The sequence below is a fragment of the Dreissena polymorpha genome, chromosome 2, assembly GCF_020536995.1.
Source record: "Dreissena polymorpha isolate Duluth1 chromosome 2, UMN_Dpol_1.0, whole genome shotgun sequence".
NCBI lineage: Eukaryota > Metazoa > Mollusca > Bivalvia > Myida > Dreissenidae > Dreissena > Dreissena polymorpha.
In genome coordinates this window covers 24,890,749-24,906,949 of record NC_068356.1, presented here as the reverse complement: position 1 = coordinate 24,906,949, position 16,201 = coordinate 24,890,749, and the positions used below count along the sequence as shown (strand labels likewise).

General features: G+C 35.9%; 1 protein-coding gene across 8 annotated transcripts in view; it reads left to right on the top strand.

Annotated features, from left to right (window-relative positions):
• The window catches only part of LOC127866295 (protein FAM149B1-like), a 108,690-nt gene extending 92,788 nt beyond the window's left edge, over positions 1-15,902 (top strand). For 4 of the 8 annotated variants that reach the window (XM_052406759.1, XM_052406758.1, XM_052406757.1 and 1 more), the window contains 4 exons: positions 1,701-1,791; positions 2,077-2,211; positions 6,833-6,896; positions 9,261-15,902. In XM_052406759.1, the coding sequence (XP_052262719.1) occupies positions 1,701-1,791; positions 2,077-2,211; positions 6,833-6,896; positions 9,261-9,276 (306 nt within the window). In that variant the 3' untranslated portion in view covers positions 9,277-15,902. Of the gene's footprint in view, positions 1-1,700; positions 1,792-2,076; positions 2,212-4,230; positions 4,252-6,832; positions 6,903-9,260 lie in introns of all 8 variants that reach the window. The other 4 variants (XR_008042945.1, XM_052406755.1, XM_052406756.1 and 1 more) reach the window with 4 other exon arrangements.
• The last annotated feature ends 299 nt before the right edge of the window (positions 15,903-16,201 follow it).

The following is a 16,201-nucleotide window of genomic DNA, read 5'->3' as shown; positions in this document are numbered from 1 at the left end:
GCTGTATTGTATGTTAATATGGCCAGGTTCTTGAAGTTTGTGATTATATGTATAAAGACAAAACACATGTGCCAGCATGGACTATTAGTAATTAATGAACATAACAAAGATTTCTAAGAGATGAACTTTCATTTCCATATGGATGAAATAGGAATTCAAGTTGTTAATATAAGTTCTATAAAGATATATGTGATTTAAGTATAAAGTATGTGTATAAAATTATAAATATTAAGGTTTAATAGTAAAATTCAAATTTGATGGTTTAATAACTGATTTTTTATATCATTTCACTTCATATAATAAAGGTTAAGTTTAAGCAACCAAACATTATTTTGAGAACTCCTTGTGAACAACTGTTTACATATTTATTTCAGATGAGCATGGTGCATGTAACTGACAACCATTTTCACCCTTCTAGCATATTGTATCTGCCTGCCACAAGCCCTCTGCAAATTATTCGCAAATTGCATGTCTTTTTTTGTACTAAATGGTCTTGCCTCAGACAATATCTAGATATCAGTTAATAAAATTATGTCAGAAGGTAATTCCATGGCTTTTATATAGACTGGATACCATACTTACCATAAAAATGCACTTTAGATAGACAATATGAGTTGCGTTCTGAGAAAACAGGCATAATGCATTTGTGTAAAGTGTCGTCCCAGATTAGCCTGTGCAGTCTGCACAGGCTAATCAGGGACAACACTTTCTGCCTAAACAAGATTTTTGGTAAGAAAAATACCATAAAAGCGGAAAGTGTCGTCCCTGATAAGCCTGTGTGGACTGCACAGGCTAATCTGGGATGACACTTTACGCACATGCATTAAGCCCAATTTTCTCAAAACTAGACACATATTAAGCTGTCACTGACCTTCATGCATGATTATATCGAAATACAGTTGTCAGGAATGTATAAGCTTCTGTACTGTAAGGAATTTAATCAATTGAAGCATACCTTACTAAATAAACTATTATGACCCTCATTAAACTTGTGCAAAGTATGTACAACAAACCTTAACATAGATATAGGGATTGGTCATAGTGTTTACTTGGACCATAATCATGCAAAATTTGGTTTTATGCCATGTTTGGCCAGCGTAGCTCCAGACTAGCATGTGATTTCGTTCAGACTGGTCTGCGAACTACGCTTGCCATACTAATATATGGCATAAGACCCATTTTTGTATTACTTGGCTCATATATGTTTATTGCGTTCATGAGTGAAAAGTTAATATCATTTAGCTGTAATGGCTGTTAAATGAGAGTTTCATAACAGACTTAGTTAAGTTAACTTTATTTGGAAAAAAGGTTTAGTTTAGGGATTATATAATATGATGTATGTTACTTTTCATGCCCCCTGTAGGGTGGCATGTAGCAGTCTATCTGTCTGTCTGTCAGTCTGTGCGTCCGTCCGAAAACTTTTACATTGGCCATAACTTTTTCACTATTGAAGATAGCAACTTGATATTTGGCATGTATGTGTATCACATGGAGCTGCACATTTTGAGTGGTGAAAGGTCAAATTCATCCATCAAAGTCAAAGGTAAAAAAAAAAAAGCAGCGCAGTAGAGGGCATTGTGTTTCTGACAAACACATCTAATGTTTACATTCAATTTAATTTAATTGAGAGGAGATTAAAAACAAAAACATATAATTGTTAAAATCTTTGTCCAATTATTGTATCTGTGTTGATTTTTCAGTCGGAGACCCCGTCAGGCCAAGGTAGAAGGGCATCTACACCATTTAACTCTAGTGCATTTAACAACCCGTCCATATCAAGAAACAGCTATGGTAGGTCATATAATGGATCAAATCCTGCTTCAAACACAATCAAGCAAAACAAATTGGGTTTTTATATTTGTTCATTGGGTTGAGCTTGATGGTAAAGAAAGCTCATATTTACACTCAATTTGATTTTCTAAGAACAAGCATTAGTATCATTATAGTAGACATAACATTACCAATGCCATTGTGGGCAATTTTTAGCATGCTCCCACCGATCCTTTGATTAGTCTAGGTTATACCATGTATACATTAGACCCTTACAAATGTTTATTTATTATTTCTGTATTGCAGGTGCAGGTATGCACCAGCACCTGGATGTCAGGGGGAGTGGCCTGCAGCCATCACATGACATTGGTCACCTAGGTAACATCCCCCAGGAGGAGGACCACGAGGGGCTGGATGAGCCAGTGCACCCGAACCAGTGGAGTAAGTGACGGCCCAGCACAAGCGCTGTCATGGCTTTGTTTGTTCTGCCATGCACAAGTCTCCATATGCCAATACAAGGGTGTGAATTTGTAGCCAAGAGCTTTATAAAAGTAGAATGCTTAGTCTGTAAATACTAGGTTGAAAAGTCATAACAATGTGCTTTATAGAAGTATTATGCTTAGTCTGTAAATACTAGGTTGAAAAGTCATAACAAAGTGCTTAATAGAAGCAGTATGCTGTAAATACTGGGTTGAAAGTCATAACAAAGTGCTTTATAGAAGTACAGTCTACTCTTGTTATCTCTAAGTCGGGGGGAACAAGAAAAAATATCGAGATAACAAGAGTTCGAGATATCCAATAAGGCGTTTTCAAAGAAAAAATGAGACAAAAATTTAACTTGTATTTAACATCTATATACCTGCTAAGTGGTCTAATTAAAGCCGTCACCGTGTGGCATAATACTCTCTACTACGCTATCTATTACCTGATATATACGCGTTTTTATGAGGCACAAATAAATTTGCTATTTAAATGCTTAAAATGACATTTTGAGTTTTACTCAATTTCATGAACACATGCGGTTATCATTTTCTAAACTGTCGAGTAAACATCCGGTAATGTTGCTTTTTTAAGTTATGATGCAATTGACGTCCAATCAAGATGAGGGTTTTTCATCTGAACATGCGTAAATCACGTTCCGGAATACTTAATTGTACATGTACATTTTGTAGTTTGAAATGCAAAGTTCAATTGATTATATAAAATAAACCCACAGGTTATAAAGTGGCAGGCCTTACTCAAGTGTTAATGGCTAACGACATTACACACATGTGGTCATTGATACAATTAACGGATCAATTATCTACCGCACAATTTGGGAGCAACTGGGCGAAGCGGGACAATGAAGTATCAAAGAAAAAAATTCTCACCTTTGCCGACACTGGGACAGTTATTGTCACTTCGAGATAAACTACAGTAAATACATGTAAAATCGGGACAAATTTTTATATCGAGATATCGAATTATTTCGACATAACAAAAATCGAGATATGCGATGTTTATTAATATAGATAAAGAAGCAAAAAAGTTTGGACATTGAGCTTCCTTCGATACATCGAGAAAATTGAGATATCCCATGTTGAGATAACGAGATTAGAATGTAGTATGCTTAGTCTGTAAATACTAGGTCGAAAAGTCTTAACAAAGTGCTTTATAGAAGTATTATGGTTAGTCTGTTAATACTAGGTTGAAAAGTCATAACAAAGTGCTTTATAGAAGTATTATGGTTAGTCTGTTAATACTAGGTCGAAAAGTTATAACAAAGTGCTTTATAGAAGTATTATGGTTAGTCTGTAAATACTAGGTCGAAAAGTCATAACAAAGTGCTTTATAGAAGTATTATGGTTAGTCTGTTAATACTAGGTTGAAAAGTCATAACAAAGTGCTTTATAAAAGTAGTATGGTTAGTTTCTTCTGCGCCACACAAGTCTTGTTATGTCAATACTAGGGTGTGAAGTTGTAGTCAAGTACTTTAGGGAAGTAGTATGCTTAGTTTGTTCCGGCACAGGCTAGTCTTGTTATGCCAAAACAAGGACGGGAAGTCATAGTATCAGAAGTAGTTGTTGATTTAATCTTGTTGATAAATTACTGCTTATAAGTTGTACTGTCACATATATTTCATATTGTTTCTGTTTCATGATGTCAGGTGAATGTGGTAATAAGCCAAATGTATGCATTTAGTTTTTGCTTTTAGTTTGTTTTTTTTTCCCCTGAAAGAATACGAGAAAATAGGGTTTGCATTATTTACAGGTGTATGATAAAATACAGTTGTATACATTATGTTGTTGGAGAAAATACCATTAAAATTGGTCATTGAATAGCCAAAGTCTAACAAAAATGGGTTGTGGTTATATTTTTTCTATGGGTGACTAAATGTATGGTGACATGATGAAATTTGGGTTGCTGTTCTATGTTGTTATGCATGGAAGAGATGCAAAAGATTTGTGTTCCTTTTTACAGTCCATGACCCAGTGTAGTGAAGTAAAAATTGGCTTTCATTTCAATACATAGCACAACATGTCAGATGCATCAATAGTAATAATAATAATAATAAAAGTAATGAGCAGCGTCATGTGAGAATTTTGTCTTATGAGCATATCTTGCATGACCTTAAAGCGGTCTGATGCTATGCTGGCAGCAGATGGCATATGATTCATTTTTGTATTGCCTGGCTCTAATAATAGTAACAATAACTAATTTTCCTTCAGAACATGTTGCCTTATCGTGAAAAATAAGTTAACAGATTGCGTTTTGACTTATTATATACATTCCTAATTTATGGCTGGCTATATCATTAACCAGGTTTTCCTAAGGAAAAAACTGGTTATTAGATTGGCGAATGCGGGCGGGCTGGCTGGCGGGCGGGCGGAACAAGCTTGTCCGGGCCATAACTATGTCGTTCATTGTCAGATTTTAAAATCATTTGGCACATTTGTTCACCATCATTGGACGGTGTGTCGCGCGAAATAATTACGTCGATATCTCCAAGGTCAAGGTCACACTTTGAGTTCAAAAGTCAAAAATGGCCATAAATGAGCTTGTCCTGGCCATAACTATGTCATTCATTGTGAGATTTTAAAATCATTTGGCACATTTGTTCACCATCATGGGACGGTGTGTCGCACGAAAGAATCACGTCAATATCTCCAATGTCAAGGTCGCCACGACTAAAAATAGATTAAAAAAAAAAAAAAAAATTACAAAGGGGGTTAATTTTGTTTGTTCATTTCAAAAGTTCAGTTTGAGTTTTCTCCCTTTATCAGATTTTTTTTCACAATGAAAACCTGGTTTTGTGACAATTTTGTCCCTTGTTTTCATCTGGTTTTCTGATACAAAATAAACAGGACACTTGTGCTATGAAACTGTTTGAATAATAGATATTTTTGTTTCTGTTAAATTTTTATGCCCCCCCTTCGAAGAAGAGGGGGTATATTGTTTTGCTCATGTCGGTCCGTCGGTTGGTCGGTCCGTTCGTCCGTCCACCAGATGGTTTCCTGATGATAACTCAAGAACGCTTAGGCCTTGGATCATGAAACGTCATAGATACATTGATCATGACTGGCAGAAGACCCCTGTTGATTTTCAGGTCACTAGGTCAAAGGTCAAGGTCACAGTGACTCGAAATAGTAAAATGGTTTCCGGATGTTAACTACAGAACGCTTAGGCCTAGGATCATGAAACTTCATTGGTAGATTGATCATGACTGGCAGATGACCCCTATTGATTTTCATATCACTAGGTCAAAGGTCAAGGTCAAAGTGACTTGAAATAGTAAAATGGTTTCCGGATGATAACTCAAGAATGCTTAGGCCTAGGATCATGAAACTTCATAGGTAGATTGATCATGATTGGCAGATGACCCCTATTGATTTTCATGTCACTAGGTCAAAGGTCAAGGTTACAGTGACTCTAAATATTAAAATTGTTTCCGGATGATAACTCAAGAATGCTTAGGCCTATGGTCATGAAACTTCATAGGAAGATTGATCATGACTGGCAGATGACCCCTATTGATTTTCAGGTCACTAGGTGAAAGGTCAAGGTCACAGTCACTCAAAATAGTAAAATGGTTTCCGGATGATAACTCAAGAATGCTTACGTCTAGGATCATGAAACTTAATAGGTACATTGATCATGACTGGCAGATGACCTCTATTGATTTTCAGGTCACTAGGTCAAGGTCACAGTGACTCGAAACAGTAAAATGGTTTCCGGATGATAACTCTAGAATGCTTACGCCTAGGATCATGAAACTTCATAGGTACATTGATCATGACTGGCAGATGACCCCTATTGATTTTCAGGTCACTAGGTCAAAGGTCAAGGTCACAGTGACTCAAAACAGTAAAATGATTTCCTGATGATAACTCAAGAATAATTAGGCAAAGGATCATGAAACTTCATAGGTACATTGATCATCACTGGCAGATGACCCTATTGATTTTCAGGTCACTAGGTCAAAGGTCAAGGTCACAGTGACAAAAACCGTATTCACACAATGGCTGCCACTACAACTGACAGCTCATATGGGGGCCATGCATGTTTTACAAACAGCCATTGTCTTAAGAGTTGTTTTATTTGTTAAGTTTTGATTTTATAAGGAGAAGACCTTCTGTTTTAATATGCTTTCTAATTACCTTTTTTGTAAAAGATGAAACACTTGCTTATGTTCTCCTTTACAATTGTTTGTTACATTAAATATTGGAATGTTTAATGATCTGAAATAAGATCAGTCTTAATTTAAACTGTTTTTGCTCATATGAAAAAATTACTATCATAATGGAAGCCCAAACATGTGTATAGACTATAACTTTATAAACTTATCAGAATAGTTTGTATGTGCAGGAAAACAAAATTTACTGTTCATTTCTTACTTAAATTGACTTTGTTTCGTTGTTGTTTTGTTCTTGTTTAGTTTATTTTTTACAGCATGTCAAAAATATCATTTTGTCACATGCTTGATGCATCACAAAATCATCTTCATCACACCGTGGTACATCTTCATTCACATATTTAGTTGTCACTGTTGCCTCAAATGTTTTGTGTCATTGTGTTGGTGTAGGCAAAGTACGCACTCAGTATGGTGGCCCACCGCCGGCTAGTGCACCGTCTATGGTGTATTATAAGTAACGGTAACTGTTTGTACACCCTCACGTTAACACCTTGTGTGTCCCTTGCAACAATATATATACTGACCCAGTACACTGTCTAGAATCACTGTTTCCACAAATGTCCAACTAATGTTAAACCTATGTGTTGTTTATTCAAACATTGCCCTAAGATAAATGGTGTTATCTTGTGAATTCTAGCAGTTTATGATGAGTTTTCTTCACAAAATCTATGATGAGTTTTGATTAAAACATTTTTGTGACATTGCTTCATATATTTACCATTTTAAAGGGTTCCTGACATGTATTTATTATACTGACTAACATAAAGGTTTCTAAAACAACAATACTTTGTCTAATTTGCCATTCTGTTTCCTGCATGATGGCTATTAACTGTTACAAGCAGATGCTAGAGTGCTTCCAATTATTTGTCAATAAATGTCACTATCCCATCTAGGATATTGGTAGGATGGTAGATTGTGTCTGCCTGTATCTTTGGATGAACCATTGATACAAACAAACTTATTGACCCTCAACAATTACATTTGCGGAGCAGACAATTACATTTGCGGAGCAGACAGAAGTTGTTTGCTTGATAATTTTATTTCTGGGCATTTGTGTTAGTGTCAAGTAAGATGAAACAACCAGGATATATGTACTCTCAAGCATTCATGGGGTTTATAGGGTATGGAAAAATAGAATTGTTTTCTGTGTCAGCACATACTTGTACAATGAATTATTGTCAGTATCTTTTAAATATGCCTGTCCTTACCAGTGGTTATTAAAATTGAAAACTTAGAGATTTGATGATTATTGCATGCATAAGGGAGTTCCCAATTTTACCTCTAAACATTTAAATAGAAGCATAATTGTTATGAAACAGTAGTTCTGAAGCTCAGTGTACCAAACAAAGAATTGCCAATGTTTATGTATAACATTTCACTTGTTGTTGTGTTGCCTATGTTACAAATTCCTTGAATTGCAGATTGATTCCTTCATGATATCACAGATCTCCAGATCACTGCAGATTTGTTTAGAAATGAAATGGCAGTATCAGCACTTTAAACATGGCACAATTGTTCAACACATGAATTAGAAACAATAATTAATCAACCATGTTTCTTTGGAATATAACTGCCTACTTAAATAAACAAAAATCATATTTGGCCTTGCAGTGCTTATGCGGTAACAGTTTTTTTGTTGTTGTCGTATTTTTAAAGAAACTTTTATTAATATCTTTTAATAAAGATATGAAATTGATCATGATTCATTTAAACTGGTGCTTATTGTGCTACAATACTGTTCATTAAATGCTTTTACAAGGTGTATCCCCTGTCATGCATGATGCAAGATGTAAAATACTTTGCTTCCATGTATTCCTGCTGTGGTACATGAAGTGTGTTATTTACAATTTATCACACACAGTTTGGTTTGCTGTCCTCCAGTTTGTTCCAGGCACGCCTGAATGACCTCTGTTTTCCTCATTAGTTTGTTCCAGGCACGCCTGAATGACCTCTGTTTTCCTCATTAGTTTGTTCCAGGCACGCCTGAATGACCTCTGTTTTCCTCATTATAAGCTTTAATGAATGTATATGAGCCACGTTCTGAGAAAACTGGGCACAATGCATGTACGTTAAGTGTTGTCCCAGATTAGCCTGTGCAGTCGGCACAGGCTAATCAGGGAAGACACTTTCCACTTTTATGACATTTTTCGTTTAAATGAAGTCTCTTCTTAGCAAAAATCCAATTTAGGCGGAAAGTGTCGTCCTTGATTAGCCTGTGCGGACTGCACAGGCTACTCTGGGACAACACTTTACGCACATGCATTATGCCCCGTTTTCTCAGAACATGACTAATATGAGCCACACTCTGGGGAAAGCTTAGCTTAAAGCATGTGTGTAAAGATTAGCTTGTGAAGTCCACTCTGGGGAATCAGGGAAGACAATTCTGCTTTTATGGAATTTTCCTTATTAATTAGATGAAGTATCTTCTTAATAAAAACGCAGTAAAGGTTGAAAATGTCGTCCCAAATTAGCCTGTGCTGACTGCACTTTACGCACATGTATTAAGCTTTTCATAGAGTGCGACTTATATGAATTATTATTTAGGTTTGAAACCAAAATGTGTGTTATGTGGCATTTCATGTTTTCACTTTTAATGTTGATACACATTTAATATAAATTTGGTGATTTAAACTAAAATTAAATACTTATTCAATGTACAAATATTATTTTACATTTTTATTTTGTTTCTTTTCTGTCACTTTCTCCTGATTTCATATTGTGAGTGCAAGGTTTTTGTTTAGAATTTGTAGAATATATCTAGCAAATGTCTTCTAAAATTTAAATGACTGTAAAATATTTGTGTTGTTATTCTTTTCAGCTCCTTCGAACCCTAGTCACAACAACCCATACCGCCGTGGTCGGCAAGTGAGTTCGCTGGTTCGCTCATGAACTATCGGTACACAACACTTCCAATTCATCATTTCACTCTTCTTTTCAACTACATGTACATGAAAACAGCTTCATACAAGAGTACATAACAAGTACAAGAAAAGTGTATAAAATAAATGACTCGTGCCAAATTGCCAGGGAATATATTAACAGGGAATACAGATCTGAACTACTTTGAATAATTGTTTTGTGATTGAAAGTGCTTCTGGGAAATAAGGTTATATTTTTGAACATTTATCTAAGTTTTCTGGAAGCATGATAATAAATCTGCTGCAAGCATTCAGCTGATTGAGACTGCATGCATGCTTGCAGCTGCATGATGAGCATAGTTATAGGGAGGAGTGCAGGATCTGGGTTACATGGAAAACAACCATTGGTGATGTTGACAATTATGGATTCCTCTCACATGATATTGGATGGAACAATTGGGGAGAATGGAAGCTTTGTATGGTGTTTGTATCTGTATCTGCCTCAGATCGGAGGCTGTCCAGTGTTTGCTAGAATTTACTTTTTGTGATGGTAGCAATTATATCTCTGTCACTTAGGGCAAATCTTTTGCAGATATTTTTATGTTCAATGTTTGCTTTCTGTGATTCAGGGAAATTTTGAATTAAAAAAGTGTTTACTTAGGTAAATATATACAATAAAAGATTTGAATAATGCCTTATGTCATTTTCATTTTTCAGCTTATTGACTTTTATTTCAACACTTTTCCCATGAATTAAAACTATTCCTTATTTATTATACCACCACAAACAAAGTTTAGGGGGGTATATAGGAGTGAACTTGTCTGTCGGCCTGTCTATCGGTCCGTATTAAGTGTCCGCTCTCTAATTCAAGTAGTTTTCATCCGATCTTCACCAAACTTGGTCAGAAGTTGTATCTACATGATGTCTAGGCCAAGTTCGAACATGGGCCTTGCCAGGTCAAAAACTAGGTCACGGGGTCACTTAGTGCGTTTTAAACATTCAGCATGTCTGCTCTCTAATTCAGGTAGTTTTCATCCGATCTTCACCAAACTTGGTCAGAAGTTGTATCTAGATGATGTCTAGGCCAAGTTCGAACATGGGCCTTGCCGGGTCAAAAACTAGGTCACGGGGTCACTTAGTGCGTTTTAAACATTCAGCATGTTGTCCGCTCTCTAATTCAAGTAGTTTTCATCCAATCTTCACCAAACTTGGTCAGAAATTGTATCTACTTGATGTCTAGGCCAAGTTCGAACATTGGCCTTGCCGGGTCAAAAAATAGGTCATGGGGTCACTTAGTGCGTTTAAAACATTCAGCATGTTGTCCGCTATCTAATTCAAGTAGTTTTCATCCAATCTTCAACAAACTTGGTCAGAAGTTGTATCTAGATGATCTAAAGGCCAAGTTCGAACATGGGACTTGCCGGGTCAAAAACTATGTCACGGGGTCACTTAGTGCGTTTAACATTCAGCATGGTGTCCTCTCTCTTATTCAAGTAGTTTTCATCAGATCTTCACCAAACTTGGTCAGAAGTTTTATTTAGATGATCTGAAGGCCTAGTTCGAACATGGGCCATGCCACATCAAAAACTAGGTCACAGGATCACTCAGTACGTTTTACACATTGAGCATGGTGTCCGCTCTCTAATTCAAGTAGTTGAAATCTGATCTTCACCAAACTTGGTCAGAAGTTGTAACTAGATGATGTGTAGGTCAAGTTCGAACATGGGCCATGCCGGGTCAAAAACTAGGTCACAGGGTCATTTAGTGTGTTTTAAACCTCACCATGTTGTCCACTCTCTAATTCAAGTAGTTTTTATCCAATCTTCACCAAAATTGGTCAGAAGTTGTATCTTGATAATGTCTAGGGCAAGTTTGAATATGGGTCATGCCGGGTCAAAAACAAGGTCACGGGGTCACTTAGTGCGTTTTAAACATCACAATGTTGTCTGCTTTCTAATTCAAGTAGTTTTCATCCAATCTTTACCAAACTTTGTCAGAAGTTGTATCTAGATGATGTCTAGGTCAACTTTGAATATGGGTCATGCCGGGTCAAAAACTAGGTCACGGGGTATCTTAGTGCGTTTTAAACCTCGCCATGTTGTCCGCTCTCTAATTCAAGTAGTTTTCATCCAATCCTCACCAAACTTGGTCACAAGTTTTATCTAAATGATCTCTAGGACAAATTTAAACATGGGCCATTCTGGGCCTAAAACTAGGTCACGGGTATACTTAGTGCGATTTTAGCTCACCTGAGCACAACCTGCTCATGGTGAGCTTTTGTGATCGCTTTTTGTCCGTCGTCCGTTGTGCGTTGTGCGGCGTCAACATTTGCCTTGTTAACTCTCTAGAGGTCACATTAATTGTCCAATCTTCATAAAATTTGCTCAGAAGATTGGTTTTAATGATATCTTGGATGAGTTCGAAAATGGTTACGTTTGCTTGAAAAACATGGCTGCCAAGGGGCGGGGCATTTTTCCTTATATGGCTATAGTAAAATCTTGTTAAAACTCTAGAGGCCACATTTATTGTCTGATCTTCATAAAACTTGGTCAGAAGATTCATACCAATAATATCTTGGACGAGTTCAAAAATGATGCTGGTTGGATGAAAAACATAGCCGCCAGGGGTGGGGCATTTTTCCTTATATGGCTATAGTAAAACCTTGTTAACACTTTAGAGCTTACATTTATTTTCCGATCTTCATGAAACTTGCTCATAAGATTTGTCCCACTGATAACTTGGATGAGTTCAAAAATGGTAATCTTTGCTTGAAAAACATGGCTGCCAAGGGGCGGGGCATTTTTCCTAATATGGCTATATAAGGCTATAGTAAAATCTTGTTAACACTCTAGAGGCCACAATTATTGTCCGATCTTCATGAAACTCGGTCAGAAGATTCATCCCAATAATATCTTGGACGAGTTCTAAAATGATGCCGGTTGGTTGAAAAACATTGCCACCACAGGGGCGGGGCTATTTTCCTTGTATGGCTATAGTAAAACCTTGTTAACACTCTAGAGGTCACATTTATTTTCCGATCATCATAAAACTTGGTCAGAAGATTTGTCCCAATGATATCTTGGATGAGTTCGAAAATGGTTTTGGTTGCTTTAAAAACATGGCCACCAGGGGCGAGGCATTTTTCCTTATATGGCTATTTATGGCTATAGTAAAACCTTGTTAACACTCTAGAGGCTACATTTAAAGTCCAATGTTTATGAAATTTGGTCAAAAGATTGGTGTCAATGATATCTTGGATGAGTTCGAAAATGGTTACGTTTGCTTGATAAAAATGGCTTCCAAGGGGCGGGCATTTTTCCTTAAATGGCTATAGTAAAATCTGTTTAGCACTCTTAGAAGCCACATTTACTGTCCGATCTTCATGAAACTTGGTCAGAAGATTCATCCCGATAATATCTTGGACGAGTCCAAAAATTATGCCGGTTGGTTGAAAAACATGGCTGCCAGGGAGCGGGGCATTTTTCCTTATATGGCTGTAGTAAAACCTTGTTAACACTCTAGAGGCCACATTTATTTTCCGATCTTCGTGAAAATTGGTCAGAAGATTTGTCCCAATAATATCTTGTTATCTCAGGTGAGCGACTTTGGGCCTTTCAGGCCCTCTTGTTTAACATTCAGCATGGTGTCCGCTCTCTAATTCAAGTAGTTTACATCGAATCTTCACCAAACTTGTTCAGAAGTTTTATGGGGATGATCTTAAGGCCAAGTTAGAACATGGGCCTTTCTGTGTCAAAAACAAGGTCAAGGTGTCCCTAAGTGCGTTTTAAAAATTGAGCATGGTTTCCGCTGTTTTTTTTTAAGACGACATGCAAAATATTGTGTCAATGCGGCATGTGGTGGTATTTGTCACGTCTGTGACAAAGCTCTAGTTGAATTAGTATATATTACATTATGCATGGACATACTATTTTCATTAACAAAGCTGTAAGTCACTTTCATTTATTTAAATATATTGTTGGATCTAATTTACTATTCTACATTCTTACCCAAGAATAACGTATTAATGTGTGACATATGAACTGCTATAATATTGTGCAAGACACGTAATAATTTGTTAAAATCTTAATTTGTTGGAGGTAAACATGTTATTTTTTTTAATTGATGTTTCCTAGTTTTAACGAAATGATTCGCTTTAGTGTTTCCTGTGACCTTAAAATGTTTTTTTACTGTTATATGACATAGAAATTAACAGTGCTTAGTAAAACTTAATAAATGTTGTAATTAATCAAGTTAATGTGTATGTACTAGCGGGGATATTTTGTATAGAATGTTTAAGACCAAAGAAATAATGTGCAGTGTTGTCCTGTGTTTAGTCAGTCTTTGACAAGAACTAAGATCCTTGTGAAAGCTGTGTATAATTATTATACATTTATTCATTTGTTGTGCTCAACAGTTAATAAATATTTGAATGCCTCAACACAAGGAGGCATTAATTATTTTACTTGTCCATCTGTACACCTCAAAGATCTTGTTTTCATATTCCCTTTAACCACCTGGAAGATCTACCTCAAACTTTCACAGTAAAATATCTTAAGTGTGCTGCTTAAAGAAAGGAATTTCAGCTGCAACCACCTTAGTCTGAATGAGGGCATTTTGTCCGTTTTTCATGCCCAAATAGTCTGAATGAGGGCCTTTTGTCCATTTTTCATTCCCTTAGTCTGAATGAGGGCCTTTTGTCCATTTTTCATGCCCAAAATATTGTGTTTTCAACTCCTCTGAACCAAATGGGTGGATCCGCTCAAAATTCAGCACTTTAATAACCTGAAGGTGAAGATGATTGTAAAGCAAGGAATTTTTGCAGTGAAGAGTTGGTGAAATTATGGCCCTTTGTGTTTTTGTCCATTTTAGAATGTAAAGTGGATTTGTGTGTGTCCAAACACATGTTGTGGGTAACCAGTGTCACCCACACATTTCTAGTTTATAAATATGCCTATATGTAATTTTTGGGAGGACTGTTAACAGTTTTAAAACATCTGCTATCTACATTAAGGTCTCATTTTTGTATGAACTTATGATCTAGCAACTATAGTTACAACAACAACAAGGCAGTACATTATTTTACACATAAAATATAAAGAATGAAGATTTTGATCTTATACAAAAAGTCAAAACGTAATAATGTATTCCTGATGAAAGTTATGTGTGTAAGTTTTATTGTCATGGAGTCATCATGGTATACCAAAGTATACAGCTGTTGAATATGAAGTTTGATGAATATTTGCTTAAATTTAAGATAAGGATGTAATTTTCGTTTAAGAATGCCATGGTGTCACGTTCTGCACCTTGTCATGTATCTGCAGTTTAGTGTGTGCACAATTGTAGTTGTCCCAATTGCCTTAAAATTTTCTTTGAAATACTCGTTGTTATTACCTCAGAATTCCTGTAACTAGGAAGCATATCATGGCAAACGTTTTCTTGCTACTGCCTGCTGTGTTTTGTAGCTGCTTATTTCCTTAAGCTGCAGGACCCTCTTGTTTGTTTTAAAGCATTTATGAGCAATATTAAATGTCCCACTTCATGCAAACATGGGTCTTATGACATTTGGTACCAGCGTTTCTTTAGACCATTCTGCGCATTTTCGCATTCTGGTCAGGAAAACCCCTGTCCATGACTGAATAGCAGCCATTCTTGCACCTGACCATACTGCTTAGTCTGGGTGTGAGTTTCCCTGGCCACATTATAAACTATACCCATTTTTGCATGACACCTTTCATATTGTATTGTGTTCTGCATATAAGCAGAAAAGCTTAAAAATTAAATAAATGAATAAATTATTGCTGTGAGTGAAAAGTTATCACATCAAGCCTGTTCATGTTAACCTTGTAATCCAAATTGTGAGTGTTGAGTCATTTGAAAATAATGTTACCAAACACGAATATTCGATGATATGCATAAATCTCATAGCTTTTAAGTCAAATTCAACACAGAAGCAGTGCTCTTGTATGTAAGATATTCATTTATTTACCGTTTACAAATGGCAGTGACATGTTTTATTTATGTTGTTGTATCTCTCAGATTATGTCCAGAAATGCAACTAAGCTTGTGGTAGCAACACTAACTGAATAAACACAAGTTTCATTACAATTATGTTTTATGAACATGTAATATTTATTAAGTTTTCTGATATCTTTTGCAAATATACATATCAGAAAATTAAGTGTGATATATTTTTGTCATTTACTGTAACTCACTTCATTACAAATAACAGTCATATAGTCTGAACAAGTCAGAGTGTTACACCTAATCAAGCAATAAAACCCTGATGCAAGTCTTTGAAAGGCAATGCATGGAAAAAAAACTCTGTTTGCATATTGCTGTGCATGTTCTTTGAATTTGTTGTAGGGTCAAATCTAGCCTCAAAAGCTACTAAGAGTTTTACATGTATTTTCTTCTATTTTTTTGTCATATTTTTGTCTCCACCGTCTTAGTGATGACTGTGGTTGTAGACTGTTTATGGCAATTTTTTGTTACTGAATATACTGTATATAGATAACCATGTATATTATTAAACCCAGATGTCAGAGTCTCTGTAAATAGTGAACTAGGAATAGCTCTTCTTTAAAATAAATATGGAATGATGATACTTGTTGTTTTGTATTCAATAAATATACTTTTCTTGATTGTTTTTTATCATAATCATTGTCTTCATTTCCTTAGGCTTAGCATCAACAATTAGTTTAATAATGAATAGATTGATGTATTTCAAAATGTTTTTAAATAAATAACCTGAACATGACATGTTATTCTTACAAAACCATTTAACATTCTTGATAATGAAATCTCTAGCAGTTACCTCCCTTGATAAATGAATCGAGGAGAATACTGTCCACGCGGAGTTGTAGTTCCATACTCTCGTTACCATCACAAGAAAATCCTACCA